This window comes from Anarhichas minor, unplaced genomic scaffold, assembly GCF_050575085.1.
Source record: "Anarhichas minor isolate MPS153535 unplaced genomic scaffold, ASM5057508v1 ptg000024l, whole genome shotgun sequence".
In the NCBI taxonomy this organism is placed as follows: Eukaryota; Metazoa; Chordata; class Actinopteri; order Perciformes; family Anarhichadidae; genus Anarhichas; species Anarhichas minor.
In genome coordinates this window covers 6,619,190-6,635,074 of record NW_027466470.1, presented here as the reverse complement: position 1 = coordinate 6,635,074, position 15,885 = coordinate 6,619,190, and the positions used below count along the sequence as shown (strand labels likewise).

The following is a 15,885-nucleotide window of genomic DNA, read 5'->3' as shown; positions in this document are numbered from 1 at the left end:
CCAGAGTCGTATAAATAATTTAACGATTGTGGGACAATCTACACTTAAAACTAATAATGAACAATATGATAGTAATTCACCTAAGTAAGTCTGTAACTGCACATAAAAGCTTAGACTGAAGGAGTCTTGGTGAACCACTTGTCTTATTTAGAATCATCAAATAAATATAAATCTTACGCCCCTTACCTTTATGTTGTTATCCTCAACAGTGTTCTGCAGTTTTATTAGCGTCATACATCTATCCATCTAAACAATTTTGATTTGCATGTGACAGAGTTCGTAATCTTGCAACCATTCTTGCTGAGAATCGTTTTTTTGAGAGAATATTGATCTTTAACAGGTTTTGCTTTAAAGGGAGAAAGATTAGTTGCTCCTTTCACTTATAACATAAAAATCTCACTTGTGTGTAACAGATCAGTAAACATCAGCTTCAACATGGATTACTTAAAGAAAAGCATTTCTGTGTATTTGAAGTTGTCGAAAGAAAATGCTGCATCCATTTTGTCAAATCTTTTTTTTTCTTCTGCCAACATTAAGACATGCATTGAACTTACACTTTTATTCACTATATTCAACATATTTACAACACTTAAATGATACAACAGTAAGTAGGGAAAATAGCACAGCATGCAAAAGAACATTGAAAAACCAAAAGTGAAACGGTAACAATTAACTCCGAACACAAGCATCCTAACAGAGAAAACAAGTAAATGTCCATCACTGTTCATGAAAGTTGAAGTGACGTCCATCACTGTGAAATTAACAAAAACAACCTGCACTAACCTTTCCAAACCAACAGATAAAATGGCATGCAAATATAAAATAACATGCAAATATAACATGCAAATATAAAATAACATGCAAATATAAATCACAAAAGAACAACTTGCAGTGATAAAATATTGAGTAGCTGGTTGATTTTCTTGTTCATGAGAAACTGTTGTAAATCTACTCGGCTGTAACATCAACCTGAATTTGACGAGAGCGATGATCCATCACCATTTTCTTCATGTCCTGGTCGGCTTTGATGTCACTCATTTCAAGCTCATGTCCCGGGCCAGCGGTCGGATCGTACCGGTGTCTGCAAAAACATGTTCAGTCGACTGTGAACACACATATGGCTATGCAGCTGATGAGACTTTTTGTGTTTGAAAGCCACTACAAGGAGGATCCATATACAACTGTGTGGTTTCTAAACGGGTAGCAGTCATTTAGGGAACCATACAGGCAACTCTTTCTTAGTAAATTAACTCACTGCTTGAGGTGCTCCTCAATGGCTTTGCGTTCATACACAGTACCGTACACTGTTTTCACAGGATCAACAAACATCTTCTTGGTGAGTGGACAGATCAGATGTTGAGGTATAAACTGTGGCACCGGCCCCACCAATGTCTTCAAATAAAAACAAAGAAAAGAAACACTTTAAAACAGGATGTTTATGTCTGTGCAATCTGTAAGACATATATGTGTATATGTATCCACACAGATATGTATATGTAAGCTCATTTACCTTCTCCATGTCATCCAGTGACTTTCCTGCCGTTTCCTCTGTATGTCTCTCTGCTTCTCGTTCATACGTCTCACGGCTCGTTAAGAACTCTTCAGCCAAGATGCTTCCAAAGACAAACAAAAATGAATATGCAAGTCAAACGCGTCAAATTGTTCAACACAAGTTGTCTAAAAATACAAGTTTGTCCAACAGTGTTGAATAGACGCCTATCTGACAAGATTGGGGAAAAAAGGCGTTATAATGGCAGCATGTTTCAGAAGAGCTACTGTACCGAACTGCATTTCATTGTACTGCTGAGGCTTGCATTGTGTTTTTGGCGCTCACTTAGCTAAATTGTTGGTCATTGATTTCTATTTCCACCAGGTAGAATGAAACAGGGCAGAGGCGGCACCAGTCATGAACATCAAACTCTATATTTAAACGGTGTCATATATCCGTCAGTTGTTCGCATCATGAATATCAAACAAAATGCTTTTTTGTATTAGTTGTGGTTAAATGACATGCATTGTCTAATGTTAGAGGCCATTTTGAGAACAAAAGAACTAAATCACTCATCTAAACACTTTGGACTTTGGGTGTGAATTACTCAATAATTCCCTCAACACTTTCTCAGTGTAAGTCATCAAATTAATCATGAGCTCAGAGACGTCTCTACATCAAAATAAATGCAATGAAGCAACGGATTTCCAGTGTACATAACATTTTTCATTAAACAAAACTGAAATGACGCTGGAAACGGGTCAAAAACATCCTCCGGATAAAAAATATCTCTTGGTGCCCATAATTACTTATTTATGAATGTGTTTATACAATTCACCTGTCCAGTGGATCATCAGGCTCGGGGATGATGAGGAGTCCATACACAGCTTCTAGGATCTCTCTCATGGTGATGTGGGCATTGTAGTTGCGGTCAAATATGTTGTGGCAGATGCGGCCCACACTGTTGACATTGCAGTGGTACACCTGTCATTGTGTTAAGAAGACGTACATTTCCAACAGATAACGTTCCTTTTATTAATCATTAAAAAAATTGTCGTCTACATATCACAAATAACCTTTCAGTGATTTGTATTTTGCAGGATACTTGTGTGACAAAGCGGACGACTGGAGGCGTGGCTGGGTAGTCGGGACCAAACTGGCAGTAGAGCTCAAACACTCCTTTCCTATACGGCGTGTCAGGAGGACCTTGCATGAGAATCCTCCAGAACGCTGAAAATATTAGAAAAAGCTTATATTATTACTTTTGTATTCATGTATTTGAATGAATAAGTGTACCTGAAAAGGGGTATACACACTACTGCACTGAATTATCCTGTACATCCTGTATATATAATTATACAATGATAATACAGTCATGTGCCATGGAGAAAAACTAAAATGCATGACATCAACGTGAGACAACGTGCCACTCACTGAAGTCCGACTCGGATGGAAAGACTCTGAAGAAGGGATGCGGGTTGCAATGCAGGCTCTTCAGCTCCTCCAGGACTCGTTTGTCCTCCAGATACCAACCCCCTGACTCACGAATCTTCTTTTTCAGAGCACTATTTAGAAAGATTATCAATGCTTCAAATGTAATGCCAACACCTGAAGAATCATCAGTAACACCTTCAACTCGTTCTATTACCTTGCTGTTGCTGTCACTTTGCTGTTTATCTGGCTTGGCATGGACGTCTCTGGGCATTCATCATACCCGTGAGTCTTGAAGATGCTTGACAAACTACTCTATAAAATGACAGGAACAAATTAATTTAAACATCAGGACGACATATTAAAATGAGTTATATTTTCTTATCACTTCGAACAGAATGGTGGCCAATGATCAACAACAACAAACCTGACTGATGGAAGACGGGTCGAGGTTTTCCTTGAGTTTCCTCTGCTCCAAAGACAGAACTGTCTCAATCTCAAAGAGCTTCAGCCCCTCTTTGGTTGTCTGCGGTTTGAAACAGCAACCACCTGGAAGCAATGTGTTTTTATAGACATGTGCTCTAAACAGTCCTCTATTCAGACACTTGTTATTCTCTCCACCTCACATCCAAACACGCTTTTGAGTTACAATATAGTCTACTCCCTGAAAAGATATTTACTAGAACACTGAGGGCTAATTAAGACTTTGAAAAACATAAATGCCTAAATGTGCTTTCTGCAGTTCTTCTACAGGAATTGCAATTTAGGAAACTCTAAGTGATAAGCTAAAATATTGTACCAACAACAGTAGATATATGCTTGAGCTGTCTGGTGTTAAGTACCTTGAGCCTTACCATAACAATGTTAAGGGGACATAAATTCAACATCCTTAAATAAGACTGTACAATAATGAGGTGGATGAGATCTCTAGAATTTGCAGAATGTTTGATGGTGTATACTGTATATCAAATTATTTTTGTTACAATTTCTTATGCATGAGTAACTACTAGTAACTACATCACGGGGATATCATTTAGGAAACCGTCTTTTAAAGATGTCATACCTGTTGCGTTGCTGATTCCATGCAGCATATTGTTCTCCACATTCCCAAGAAGGATGGAGTCCACAATGATGTTAGCTTTCAACAGTTTGACTGTAACAGCATCTGGCTCTATGGAGGATCTATTGAAAGAATTGAGGCGATCACAATCTGTAGCATGACAATTTGAATTCACGACCGTACCATAACCGGTTAGAACAGAGAAGGAAATGTACCCTGAATCATTTCCATCGGTGAGACACATAATGCGAAGTCTGCAATCTGGGAACCTCGTCTGGACCTTCTCCAGCTCAGACGCCCCACGTCGCAGGGCGTCGTACAGCAGAGTACATCCACTTGCCTCGATGTTGCGTATGTGTTCCTAGAAATGTGAAAAAAAGGTATATTACTGCATTACACTACGTATATCGCACTAAAATAAAGCACAGATCTAAGAAAGGTGTGATACACCGACTTCACCTTGAACGTCTCCAGATTTTCAGTAAACGTGTGGAGAATCTTCACCAGGGAGTCAAACTTTACAAGGCCGATGACGTGATAAAAATCATAAGCCATGGTCCTTGTGGCGAAGTTGTCAAAGAGCTCTTTCACAGCGTGGATCTTCTTTATTCCTGAACCCACGTAGCACTCCTCTTCCATGGAGGAGCTTGTGTCTATCATCACCTAATGATAATTCAAATCAACAATAATCATATCATAAATGTGTCCTGTGTTCCCCAGCTAGTCCCACATCCTTCAAAGGAAATAATCAAACAAGTGACAGACAAAGTTTTACCAGTATGGCCTCTTTTGGAGTCCTGGTTGTGACAAATGTTCGGTCATCTCTATGGTCACCAGTTCTGTGTCAAGTGCCAAAAACTTAACATTCAGCAAAAATGGTTGTGACTTTTACAGAGATTCATTCAGTAAATAAAAGAAAATACATCAGCAGCAACATTTATGCTCAGGCCATTAACGCACCTCATCACGACATTTCAGTTTATGCTGCTACCTCTGTTCTCACTATGTTGTGTGCTGCTGTACTAAAAAGGACCAATGTGTTGCATTTAGGGGGATTTATTGGCAAAAATTTAATATAATATTCATAACTGTCTCTAATAGTAGATAATCAATTGAAACTAAGAATCGTTTTGTTTTCGTTAGCATAGAATGAAACCTTCATATCTTCATCTGCACAGCATTCGCCATGTTGCGCCTCCATATTTCTACAGTAGCCCAGAACGGACAAACCACACATGGCCACAGTAGTTGATTACCTTCTCTAACCTTTACCTTCTCTTGAACACAAACAAAACACAATGTACAGTTTTCAACCGACTCTTACCACAGACTATCAGCCCTCTAGTCTAAAAGATCTCCTTCCTGAATGGATCAGAACTCCAAGTTGTCGATTCCTACAAGTACTTATGTTATCTGGCTAGACAGTTCGCTCACCTATAACACGTACATAAACTCAGCTTTCCAAAGTCAGTTCAAGAACTGGTTTTCTGTACCGTAACAAAGCCTCCTTTACCCACTCTGAGAAGCACTCCCTGGTTAAAACGACAGTACTTCCCATCTCAGACTCCGGAGATGTAATCTACAGGTCCGCCTCCAAAAATCTTCCCAATAAACAAGACGTTATCTAACAAACCGCCATCCGCTTTGTCACCGGTGCCTCTTTCAACACTTCTCACTGTAGCCTGTGCTCTCTAGTCAACTGGGCATCACTCCATACCAGCAGATTAATCCACTGGGATCAGTTCATTTATGAAACTATCATTAGTGAAACCCCCACACATCTCCACTCACTACTCATCATCTCCAACAGTAACCGCGATTTACTCTCTAGCATTTTCATTAACATGATCATTCCAAAAGTCTGCACGTCCTTCGGACACTTCAACATATAGTTTGAGGAGCGGCCCAGTGGACACTGTGAGGGACTTACCTGGCTGCCAACACATTCACATCCACTGCTTTGTCTTTGCCATCCAAACAATCATGCACTCTGATCATGCCGGGGCATCCTTTTTCTTGAGACAAACATATGGCAATGTTGTCTTAAAAAAAAGAAAAAAACATGTACATTAATAAGCTTCCTACAAACATATCAGAAGCAACATAGAAACCAATGGGAGGATCCTTTCAGACTGGCTTCAAATGTACTGCTTAATATTTACATTTTTTTGTATGTAAAATCTAAGTAACTACAGCTGTAAATTACATGTGTTGGTGCAAAAAGTACAACATTTCCCTCTGAACTGTAGTAGAGTATAAGGTATAAGGAGCATAGGTTGGAAATACTGAAGTACCTCAAAAGTGTACTTAAGTACAGTACTTGAGTAAATGTTTTTCCACGACTGGTTGATCCAGTTTATGGGCTCGTATAGAAAACAATAGGTGCACATGTTCTAATGCACATCATAAATGCTCAACCTTTAAGGTAACAATGCGAAACATGGTATGAAACATAAAGTACATGTGCACAGTGAGAAAGGACCCCTTCATATTGTGACTTAATAGAGTACCTTCACTCAGAAGAACGAGGCGTGACCCACACTGTCCTAGCTCCTTCAAGTGTAGAGGTGGGGTCACATTCAGGTGTCGATTGTCCGGAGATTTTAATTCTTCCATCATACTTCCAAAAGTCTTCTCCATGTTTACCTGAAAGCTGTCATTTAATCGTAAAGGTTGGTGACAAACAAGGTTTAACAGAAAAAAAAAGCATCTCATTAAAGTACCTTTAAGAATAGTAAAACTTTGATGATACATACTTTTGACCCGTTGTCTTGTCTTGGGCAATCCAAAGAGGATATGTTCTGATGGACGGAGGCAAACTGAGCAGCACCTTTTCAATGTCACTGTCTCTCTGGATTGATGTTTCTCGCAAAACCTCTTCAGTGCAATTTGGAATTTTCTCTCCATCTAAACAAAAATGATAGAAAATTAAGTGAAGCTGATGACATAAAAAAAGGCAGAAGAATGTCCATATCTTGCTGCATTAACCATTTTCCTGTAGCTGCTCCCTAATAAAAGTAAAAAAGGGTCACATATCAGTAAACGGTGGGCATATTCTATATAGTGTCTTTTTATTTTAGTGTTACCTTCGATTTTCTGGAGAACGTATGCTCGTTCAAAGGCTCCAGGTACTCCAGGTACTCTGACTGGTTCGGAGAGGCGGCTGCCATCTTCAGACGTGAGAGCGATGGGTGCGTAGCTCTCATGGTCTGCAGCCTGGTTCTGTCAAAATAAGGCACAGCGATCATTACTTAAGTGGTCAAACATCGAATAGGAATCAGTCAAACCTCTGTATCCTCATACCTTTGCTTCCGATAGCAGATGAGCCCAGCAGTACAGGGAATTCTCAAAGACTTCCAGGTCCTCAATGACCTTCTCCCCTCGTTGTGCTCCATGTTGAGGCAAAAGCTCTCTAAAGAGGATGTACAAGCCTTCGAAGACTGCAATCTAAAACAAAATAAGTATATCAGAAGAAATAAGTACTGGTGAAAGCACACGTCACTGTGTAAAGATTCACTTCACACAAATTACAGGAAAACATCTTCCCGAATTCTTTTTTCACATCAACAGTTATAAAAATGTGCCAATCCTAAAGATGTAACGCAGCACACGAGAACACCGACTTCAAGAAGTACAACGCAATAGATATTTTAGGGCAGAATTGCACTGGTTCATATTGTTTACCTTCTGATTCCTGGTTAGCGTTTCATTCCTACAGAGTAGCTGATGCAAACTTTGGGCGAGAGGGTTACATCCAGTCAGTTTTCTTACGTAGGAAATCAGTTTCTTCTGTTGCTCTGGTGTGTAATGTTCTTCCTAGAAGAAGAAACATTTAAATGAAATGCATTTCAAAGCAGGATACAGGGAGGGTGGTGCTGGTTAATCAAATAGGGTGACGATTATGTACTATAAAATAAAACTTACAACAGCATAAAGTGAAGACAAGAACACACTGATTCCCTTCTGGGTTTGTTGGACTGAAGGCACAAAATCATTAATGAAGAATGTCTCATCGTGTGAAGTCTCGTCAGAAAAGGTGGACAACGAGAAGTTAACCGTCGACCCTTCAGAGATCACACAGCTTTGCAGAGTGTCACCACCACAATGTTGACCTCTGCAAATACAGCAAAGCACAGAAGAACTGCATGAGAACAGAAATCGGACTGTATGGACAAAGAGGGTCACAATCCGTAAGGTCAATGCTTGCTGTGGTATGTCTGAGTTACTTGTAATGAAGGACATGTGTTGGGATTCCACTTTCATTTGCCAGCTTGAGCCTCAGACTGGTTATGGTGTCACTTGCCAAGTTCACGGTCACCTCAAAGTCTCCCTGCATGAAGAAAAGTTAATAAAACATGTTTAAAAAGAGTAGATTTGTTTGAATTAAATACTGTATATGTTTATATTGTCCTTGATTAAAAAAAAGGTTTTAATAGTTGATGTGACCCCCAGAATGTCAGTACAACATATGGTCGGTGAATTTCATTTTTAAAAGCAGGGCAATAAATCAAACACATTCAGTGTGTGCATTGATATTAATTTACTTTATCAGTTGTTAATATCATCATTACTTGCATTATGACCATTGCTTTCAAAACGCACCTTGAGCATGATGTGGCATCGAACCACATCGTCTCCATAGGTTTCTCTAACCTCTCGTTTTGGTATCTGAGGAGCCTGTTTCAGGTTTTCCTTTGGTGTAAATATGGCATAAATTACAGCTCCATTTTGAATATGTCTGTCTGTCAGAGACCCTGTACAAAGAAACAGTCCAAAAATAATAAGACATATGTTAAGTACAGGTACAAATGAATGTATTACATAAGGTATAATCATACACATATGAGGAGAAAGCAGAATAGCAAATTAGAATGCAATACCTTAATTGACTGCAAGTTAGTTCAAATATAAGCAACAGGAAAATGTATCTAAATAAATAAAACTAGAATAATGGAGGGAGAGAAAGAAAGAAAACAAAAAATTGCATGTTGAATATGTCAATAGTGCTTTTATTGAATCGTGTTTAAATATAGGCTAGTATGTGGGAAAGATAAGCAAAGAATTATTAATAAAGTGATCAATAAAAGTCGCCAAATCTGGTAAAATTTGTCTTCACTCCTTCTCAATGAGAATCTAATCCTTTCCAAATGCAGGCGCTGCATGACATCCTTCATAAGGGTAGAGTTACAGGTACTCTACAGTAGAGTTACAGGTACTCTACAGTAGAGTTACAGGTACTCTACAGTAGAGTTACAGGTACTCTACAGTAGAGTTACAGGTACTCTACAGTTGAGTTGAACTGGTTAGCACAAAATCAGAGCCTTTGACTTTAAAGACAGATGTCAGTGGATTAGGATCAGTAGGTGTTTTAGTCCGATTGGAATATGTTTTGCCAATATGTGGTCATTTTCGGACGGTGCCAGAACATACGAGCTAACTAAGCTGGTGACTGTCCACACCGATCGCAGGCAGGATTCATATTTGGATACATTTAGCGGAGCTTTTTCTTTGATAAGTGTTATCGGTGTGCTACTTTAAACTGCAAAAGCACATGTCTAGAACAAACTGAGGTGGAATGTACCAGTGGCCGGGCCTCTGTCCATAGTTTTCCTGTGACAATTAAGCCAAGATCGCTCAGCCGGTCTGTTTTTTTAGATATTCCAAGAAGGTGGTGCAACTTTCATATGAAACTGTGTTGTAAATATTGGAAAATAATTTGCTTTTGTTTGACAAAAATATGGATTTCATTAGTGAACCATTTGGAATGTTGGGAAATGATGTAATGGCAACTGACGCAACTGTAAATATCTGAAGCAATGGGTGGGGTTGCGGGTTTTAACTGTTTAAATGCTGGAAATACACCCTCAATAAAAATAAGATTAGGAGCAGATGATCACCAGATCTAAGAGAGACTGAGACCGCAGAGAGATAGAATGCCAACCAAAATGTTTTCTTAAACCAAATTTTAAGTGAGTGTGAAACTTAAAGACTGTTTGTAGAATAACTGTGTGGTGTGCAATGCCAACAGAATAAAGCTGGCAAAAAAGGTATCAGGCAGCCAAAAGAGTGGAGCCACAATGGAGCCAAAAGAAGAGTGAGCATAAAATGCATGCCCGAAGGTAGAGTTTAAAATGAGGTAATCCCATTCCAGCATGACGAAATGAAATTCAAGAAATTAATTTGGGGCCAAATCCAGATTTCAACAGGGTCAGGAAGAGAAGGTTCCTCTTGACCCTGTCGAAAGCCCTCTTTGCATCAGGGGGTATGAGCACTTCAGGATTCTGAGGGTTGGAGTTCAGGTCTACTCACATGTGTTGAAGAAGGGATCATCTGTCAAGGGCATCCCATCGACTGTGTAGAGACAGACTCCTTTGGAATTACCAACACTTTCAAGATGGCCGACCCTCAACATCAGATCCTCAACCGTGTTTACTGCTGGATCCATATCTGTAATTCAACATAATACGTGGATGTCTGCACAACGATCACTGACACAATCATCACGTTTTATTTTTAACACAACGCAGCACACGGTGATCAACAAGTTAGTGGCTGTCAGATGTGTTCCTCATACCTTTAATGTGTATTGGTTGAGGACATTTGGGGTACGTGTACTACAGACTGAACGACTCCAACGACTTTTTCACAGGCGCCACAGGTTGAACTTGGCGCTCCAGAGCTCTCTGTCTTTGAATGAAGTTTTTCATCGACGAAAAACGATTCTTCTCAACATGACTTAAACCTGCAAAACCAGCAAAAATGAGATTTGAATAATTAAGTACACACTATAGTACTAACTGCTATCTAATAAAACTAAGACACAAACTATACCCTAAAAAAAATACAACACCTTTTAATCTACACATCCGACAGTGTCTGCAATCAAAATTAAAAACAGATACAATGATATATAAAAGGTATTTACTACAGAAATGTTGCTTTGGATTGTATTGCCATGTACAGATGTATCTGGAATGTTGTAACTTTAAGAAAAACGAAGGCCACATGCCACTGCATCAATGCCATTTTTATAAAGTTGAGGTTCATCTCACCAATGTTGTTCAGATCTTCATCCGATATTCCATCCAAAAAATCTCTTGCATCCTTTACGCCCAACTGGACAAACTGGTTGTAGGAAGATTCCAGCCTGAACTGCTGAAGTATGTTGAATATCGCATCCATCTAAACGAAGACATCAAAACACTGTATTTACCAGGATGGAAAGAGTGCTAGAATACTACACTCAAGTAAATGTACTTGTGTAAAAACACACTTATGTAAAATAATACTTCCCTTTCCAAAAGTTAGACCGTACTGTGCAGCCTGTATATACAACCTATCAGTAATGTGTATATATATACATTTTTTCTTTCTGTGTATAGTCTTACTAGAATTCTACAGAAATTAGGACAAAACTCTGACAATTACACAAAAATAACAACAAATAAATTAAAGGAGCAATGGATACTGCAGCAGATGCAACAAGCAATACTATGCTACATATAACCGCTTCTTATAAAACTTTTTAAAGGAATTTGCATTGCTAGCCAACAGCTTGGGACCACTGATTATAGACCAATATAATCTACACAGTGAATATAACAATAAGTAGGTGTGTTGTTATTACTTTACCGGTCTTCAAGAGTCTACAGCCATGCTAGCAGGAATTTAAGCTACATGCTAATTTCGATACAATGCTCCAAAGTCTCCACTCTCTCCTACTGAGCTCAAACGTTTTTTTTGGGTTGTTTTTTTTACATTTCGAGCTGAAAGACACCCTGTAGTCACAACTGCTGTCACAAACAGCAGAAAGTCCTCACACACCTTGTTGACGGGCGACCTACGGACATCATCTGGAGAATCGGCCATGTGCACTTTAGCATCTAGCAATTAGCCACACCCAGCATGCACCTGTTCAATTAGCCACACCCAGCATGCACCTGTTCAATTAGCCACACCCAGCATGCACCTGTTCCTCACAGCAGCATGGAGGTGGGTGTGTTCTAATTGGGTCACTGCCTCACATGCCTGACTCCTGCACGCTCTCTGCGCGCTGGCGTGGGCACCTCTACATGTATATTAATCGGATTCTGACACGACCTCTGACACAAAAACGTGCAAGACAAAAACTTGGGCAACTAAATGAAATCCTCACCTCCCCCTCTAGAAACTCTGCCCTCCTGCGGCCGCAGACACGCAGCAGCTTCAGACGGAGGAGGAAAAACAAACAGCTTCTTCTCTAATTCAGCTGCTGATCCTGCTCGTTTGTGTTCATTGTCACACGATTTAGGGCAGGCAGGCTATTAGGATTTGTCTTTCATTAGACTTTTTGTAACGCATGCGACTTGAAAGTACAATGCTTGTGTTAAATAGGCATACTTGGGTATTGAAAATGTACAACTAGGCTTCACATAAAAAACTACTTTGTTACAGTAACAAAAGTAAATGTAATTAGTTACTTCCACCGCAGTTTAGTACTCACACTTCACATGCGCACTAATAAAAACACATGACATAAGTATTAAACTAGTTACTGTAAGAGCACGAAGACACACCAACATGTCAACAGCAGCCAGGCCCCTCAGCCTTTTGGAGAAAATACACAGATGATGTAATATGACATTAAAGCACAGCCTCGTCTCTAATCCGTTGGTAAAAGAGAAAAAGAAAAGAAGGGAACAATCTCATCTCACCTTTTCGTGTATGAGAGATCTTGTGACTCAGTTGGGATCAGTTTATATTCTTGTAAATATAGTGGAGGTGTGGCTTTGAGAAAACGAAACTTATGAAAACGCAGACAAACACAGCAACACCAACTATTAGGAAATCTGTTTGCGAGCTTGGGCACATTGTCCTCTTGGACATCTGAGTAGGATAAATGTTGTTTTGCTTGGTTTTCTTCCACCTTTATTGACAGTCGTAATGTACACTCACTGCATATGTTTTCAGTACTTACAGAGTGTGCTTGATTGACATGACATAATCTCTAACCTGAGTGGAGATCTAATCAGGGTTGATTTAAAACACCAGTGTGGGTGTGCCGGTCCAACTGGAGCAGTTTATTATTATGTGAACTGAACACATTGTAGTCAACGTCTAACAGCAGGTTACACCACTGACTCCAGCTTTCTGTAGCTCTGTCATGCAAGACTCCCAAATGGTCTTTTTGACTGTGCCAAATTTTAGGTAGTTTAGTGTTTTCATATTACTTCCATGACATGCCAACACTTTCAGCAACATAGTCCTTTATTTAGCAGCAGGCATTTTGACTTATTATAGTGCGTGATGCGCAAGTGTTGCAATAACATTAACGATGGCTCTGTGAGCCTTAAGCAGCTTAATGTAAATGAGCCATCATTGGTGTTATTATTTATACACTATAATTTTCTAATGCTCAGTTAAAACGTCCTTCAGTAGTTATAACACAGAAAGCAGGGCTGCACAGGCTGTTCCCTGGGTTAACATACATTTTTCAATCAAATTGTTAGACTGCAAAATTACAAGCATTCACATTCCTTGTCTGAATATCAATGAGTGTTCCAAGTTCATCTTTATTCATGCTTTATGGGGGAAAAAAACATGAGGACCAGACACAGCTGTGAAATGATTCCAGAGTAAAAAAAAGATCATGTGACTGTCTAGTGATCATTTTCTAAAATATAATGGTGATTCTTTGATGTCTTGCAGAAAGAAAAATACGTCAAGTATATATTATGTTTAATTGTGTGAAATCTCATAAAAGACAAAACAAGAGACCCATTGCATTTATCCTGCAACAGACCTACCAGACTATCTTCAGCCCCAGCTGTCTGGTCTGTGGCTGACTTTAAGTTGACACCCTTGCTGGAGGGACTGGCTGATACAACTTGCTGATTAGCTGCAGCTCTGTCTCTTGGACACCTTTTGCCTGACTTGTGATGCTCTCAAGTGGTCTTTTGGTGGAAGTAAAGAACTGTTTATTTATCATTACAGGTGCTGGATAGGTGCATGTGCCTACTAGGCTTTGCTGATGGGTTGCCTCCTTTCCAAGATGACCATTTTTATTTCTATCAATTCCAGTGACGCTCTCCCTACTTCCTGTTTGTGCAGGAGAGCTTCTCGTTTCTGACTGAAAACTCTCAGAAGAACTCTTACTTCTGTCACGATCTGTCTGCACTGTTGTTGACACTAAACTACTTCCGCATGTACCATTCTGTCGCCCATTTTGTGTCTTTGATTCCCCAGCCTTTGACACAGAATGTTCCATTCTATTGCTGCTGTAACTGCCTGCATCACAGTGAGGGAATGCTGGGACAGTATTGACGTTTCGTGACCTCCAGAGAGGGCTGCCTGCTCTCTCCATCTGCGACGAATCACACTCTCTGCTCGAGCCACGAATACTGCGATGAGATGACAGATGGGTTTCGTGGATGGGTGAGTTTCTTGGCGTTTTCACTTGAAAACTTGGATAAGAAGTCGGGGTCCTGCAGCGGAGAGCGGGACTATCATACTCTGGAGAAAAACTGCAGCGGTGAACGGTTTTAACTGTCATATTGTCGCTGTCAGGCCCTGTAAGTGAAGTGGTGAAGTGGCGGTTCGCAAGGACAGAAGTGGTGATCCTGTTGCAGATAGGTGCTTGTGTTTTCCTAGGTTCAGTGGAGGCTGATGTGCTTCTATGCTGTCCATGAATCCTCGACAGTGAAGAACTATTTATTACTTTAGCTGATGCAGAGGCCTTGCTAGGAGGAGCTCCCGGCGGTGGCCTGGGTTTAGGATGGCTCAGAGGAGGAGGTGGATGTGGCCTGAAGGCTGATGTACTGCTTAACGCTCGCAGAGTCTCATTAGAAACCCTTTGCCCCGCTGACAGTCTGGGGGAAAGGAATCAGAATGAGAATCAGATTGAGAAACATTTTCTTGCACGAAGACAACTAAAAGAAGTACAGTTTAAATGATTTGTTTGTGATATAACTCAATAGCAACATTGTGCGTACATTGAGAAAGCTTGAATGGGATAAGAGGCACCATTTCTTATTAAGACATACATTTTGTTAACTCCTGTCATTCCCTTTTCGTTTTATTTGTATTAATGTTATTATTTATTCTATAAATGCTCAAATAAAAATAATTATTTTCTGCTACTCCTCAACTCTGTGAACAATGTTATTGCTCTCTGAAGTATTTCTGGGGGTTTTAACAGCAAAGCATACTGACTTGAACCTGTTTTTCAATTCCTTCAAAGGGAAAGGGGAAGAAGCTGTCGGTGAAGCAGCAAGCGATGAGGGGTAGAGCTGCAAGTCCATTTGTATATCTCCTCTCAGCTCTCTCAACTCTGCACATACACACAATAAATACAACAGTGATGAGATCTGAAAAAAAAAGTCTAAAAATACTGAAACCATCGCTCTGAAGTATGATTGCAACACACTCTCAGAAACAGAAAACCACCGAAAGATAATAATAGCCGAGAGTAAAAGAAAGAAGCAAGTATTCATTATCATTCTGAAAATGAACGACTGAACAGACTGCTCTCTAGTCCTCAAATTAGTTTCACTGTCATTTGGCCCACAGCAGGTGAACTTGGCTGGAGTTTTTCAAATCAATGTATAATTAATAAATGTTATAGAATGACATCCTTATTGAGGATGGCTAACACTAAAAATGGCACGTGAGAGGTAAAGAGGAGAAGTCAGTAATAACAAAGTGCCACCAGATGGCAGCAAAACACCGACATGTTGGTATATGGCCTCACCTGCAAGCGAAGGTTCTGATTTATCAACTTCATCTGGCCACTTTTGTTTAATATTTCCCTGCAAGAAACACAAATCACAGAACGGAGAGAAGCAGCGCTTACCTTTAATCATGCAGTTTGTGTGTACTTCACATGATACTACTGCACAAACTAGGAGACATTTAGCCTCTAATGAGA

The 15,885-nt window shown here is 39.8% G+C and overlaps 1 protein-coding gene across 2 annotated transcripts; it reads right to left on the bottom strand.

Moving 5' to 3' along the window:
- Positions 1 to 544: 544 nt before the first annotated feature.
- LOC142956764 (uncharacterized) lies at positions 545 to 12,717 on the bottom strand. 2 transcript variants are annotated; one of them, XM_076098506.1, is made up of 25 exons: positions 12,674 to 12,717; positions 11,033 to 11,162; positions 10,555 to 10,722; positions 10,290 to 10,427; positions 8,583 to 8,734; positions 8,207 to 8,310; positions 7,905 to 8,094; positions 7,665 to 7,796; positions 7,284 to 7,427; positions 7,067 to 7,202; positions 6,737 to 6,887; positions 6,491 to 6,633; positions 5,911 to 6,022; positions 4,756 to 4,819; positions 4,440 to 4,643; positions 4,196 to 4,341; positions 3,984 to 4,102; positions 3,348 to 3,469; positions 3,138 to 3,235; positions 2,924 to 3,054; positions 2,595 to 2,719; positions 2,328 to 2,473; positions 1,511 to 1,613; positions 1,256 to 1,392; positions 545 to 1,081 (listed from the first exon to the last, which is right to left on the bottom strand). In XM_076098506.1, exons 4-25 carry the CDS (start codon positions 10,423 to 10,425, stop codon positions 949 to 951), a joined length of 2,928 nt encoding a protein of 975 aa, XP_075954621.1. In that variant the 5' UTR covers positions 10,426 to 10,427; positions 10,555 to 10,722; positions 11,033 to 11,162; positions 12,674 to 12,717; the 3' UTR covers positions 545 to 948. The 2 variants fall into 2 exon arrangements, with proteins under 2 accessions (XP_075954621.1, XP_075954622.1); XM_076098507.1 differs by having other exon boundaries at positions 1,304 to 1,392.
- Between the last annotated feature and the right edge of the window lie 3,168 nt (positions 12,718 to 15,885).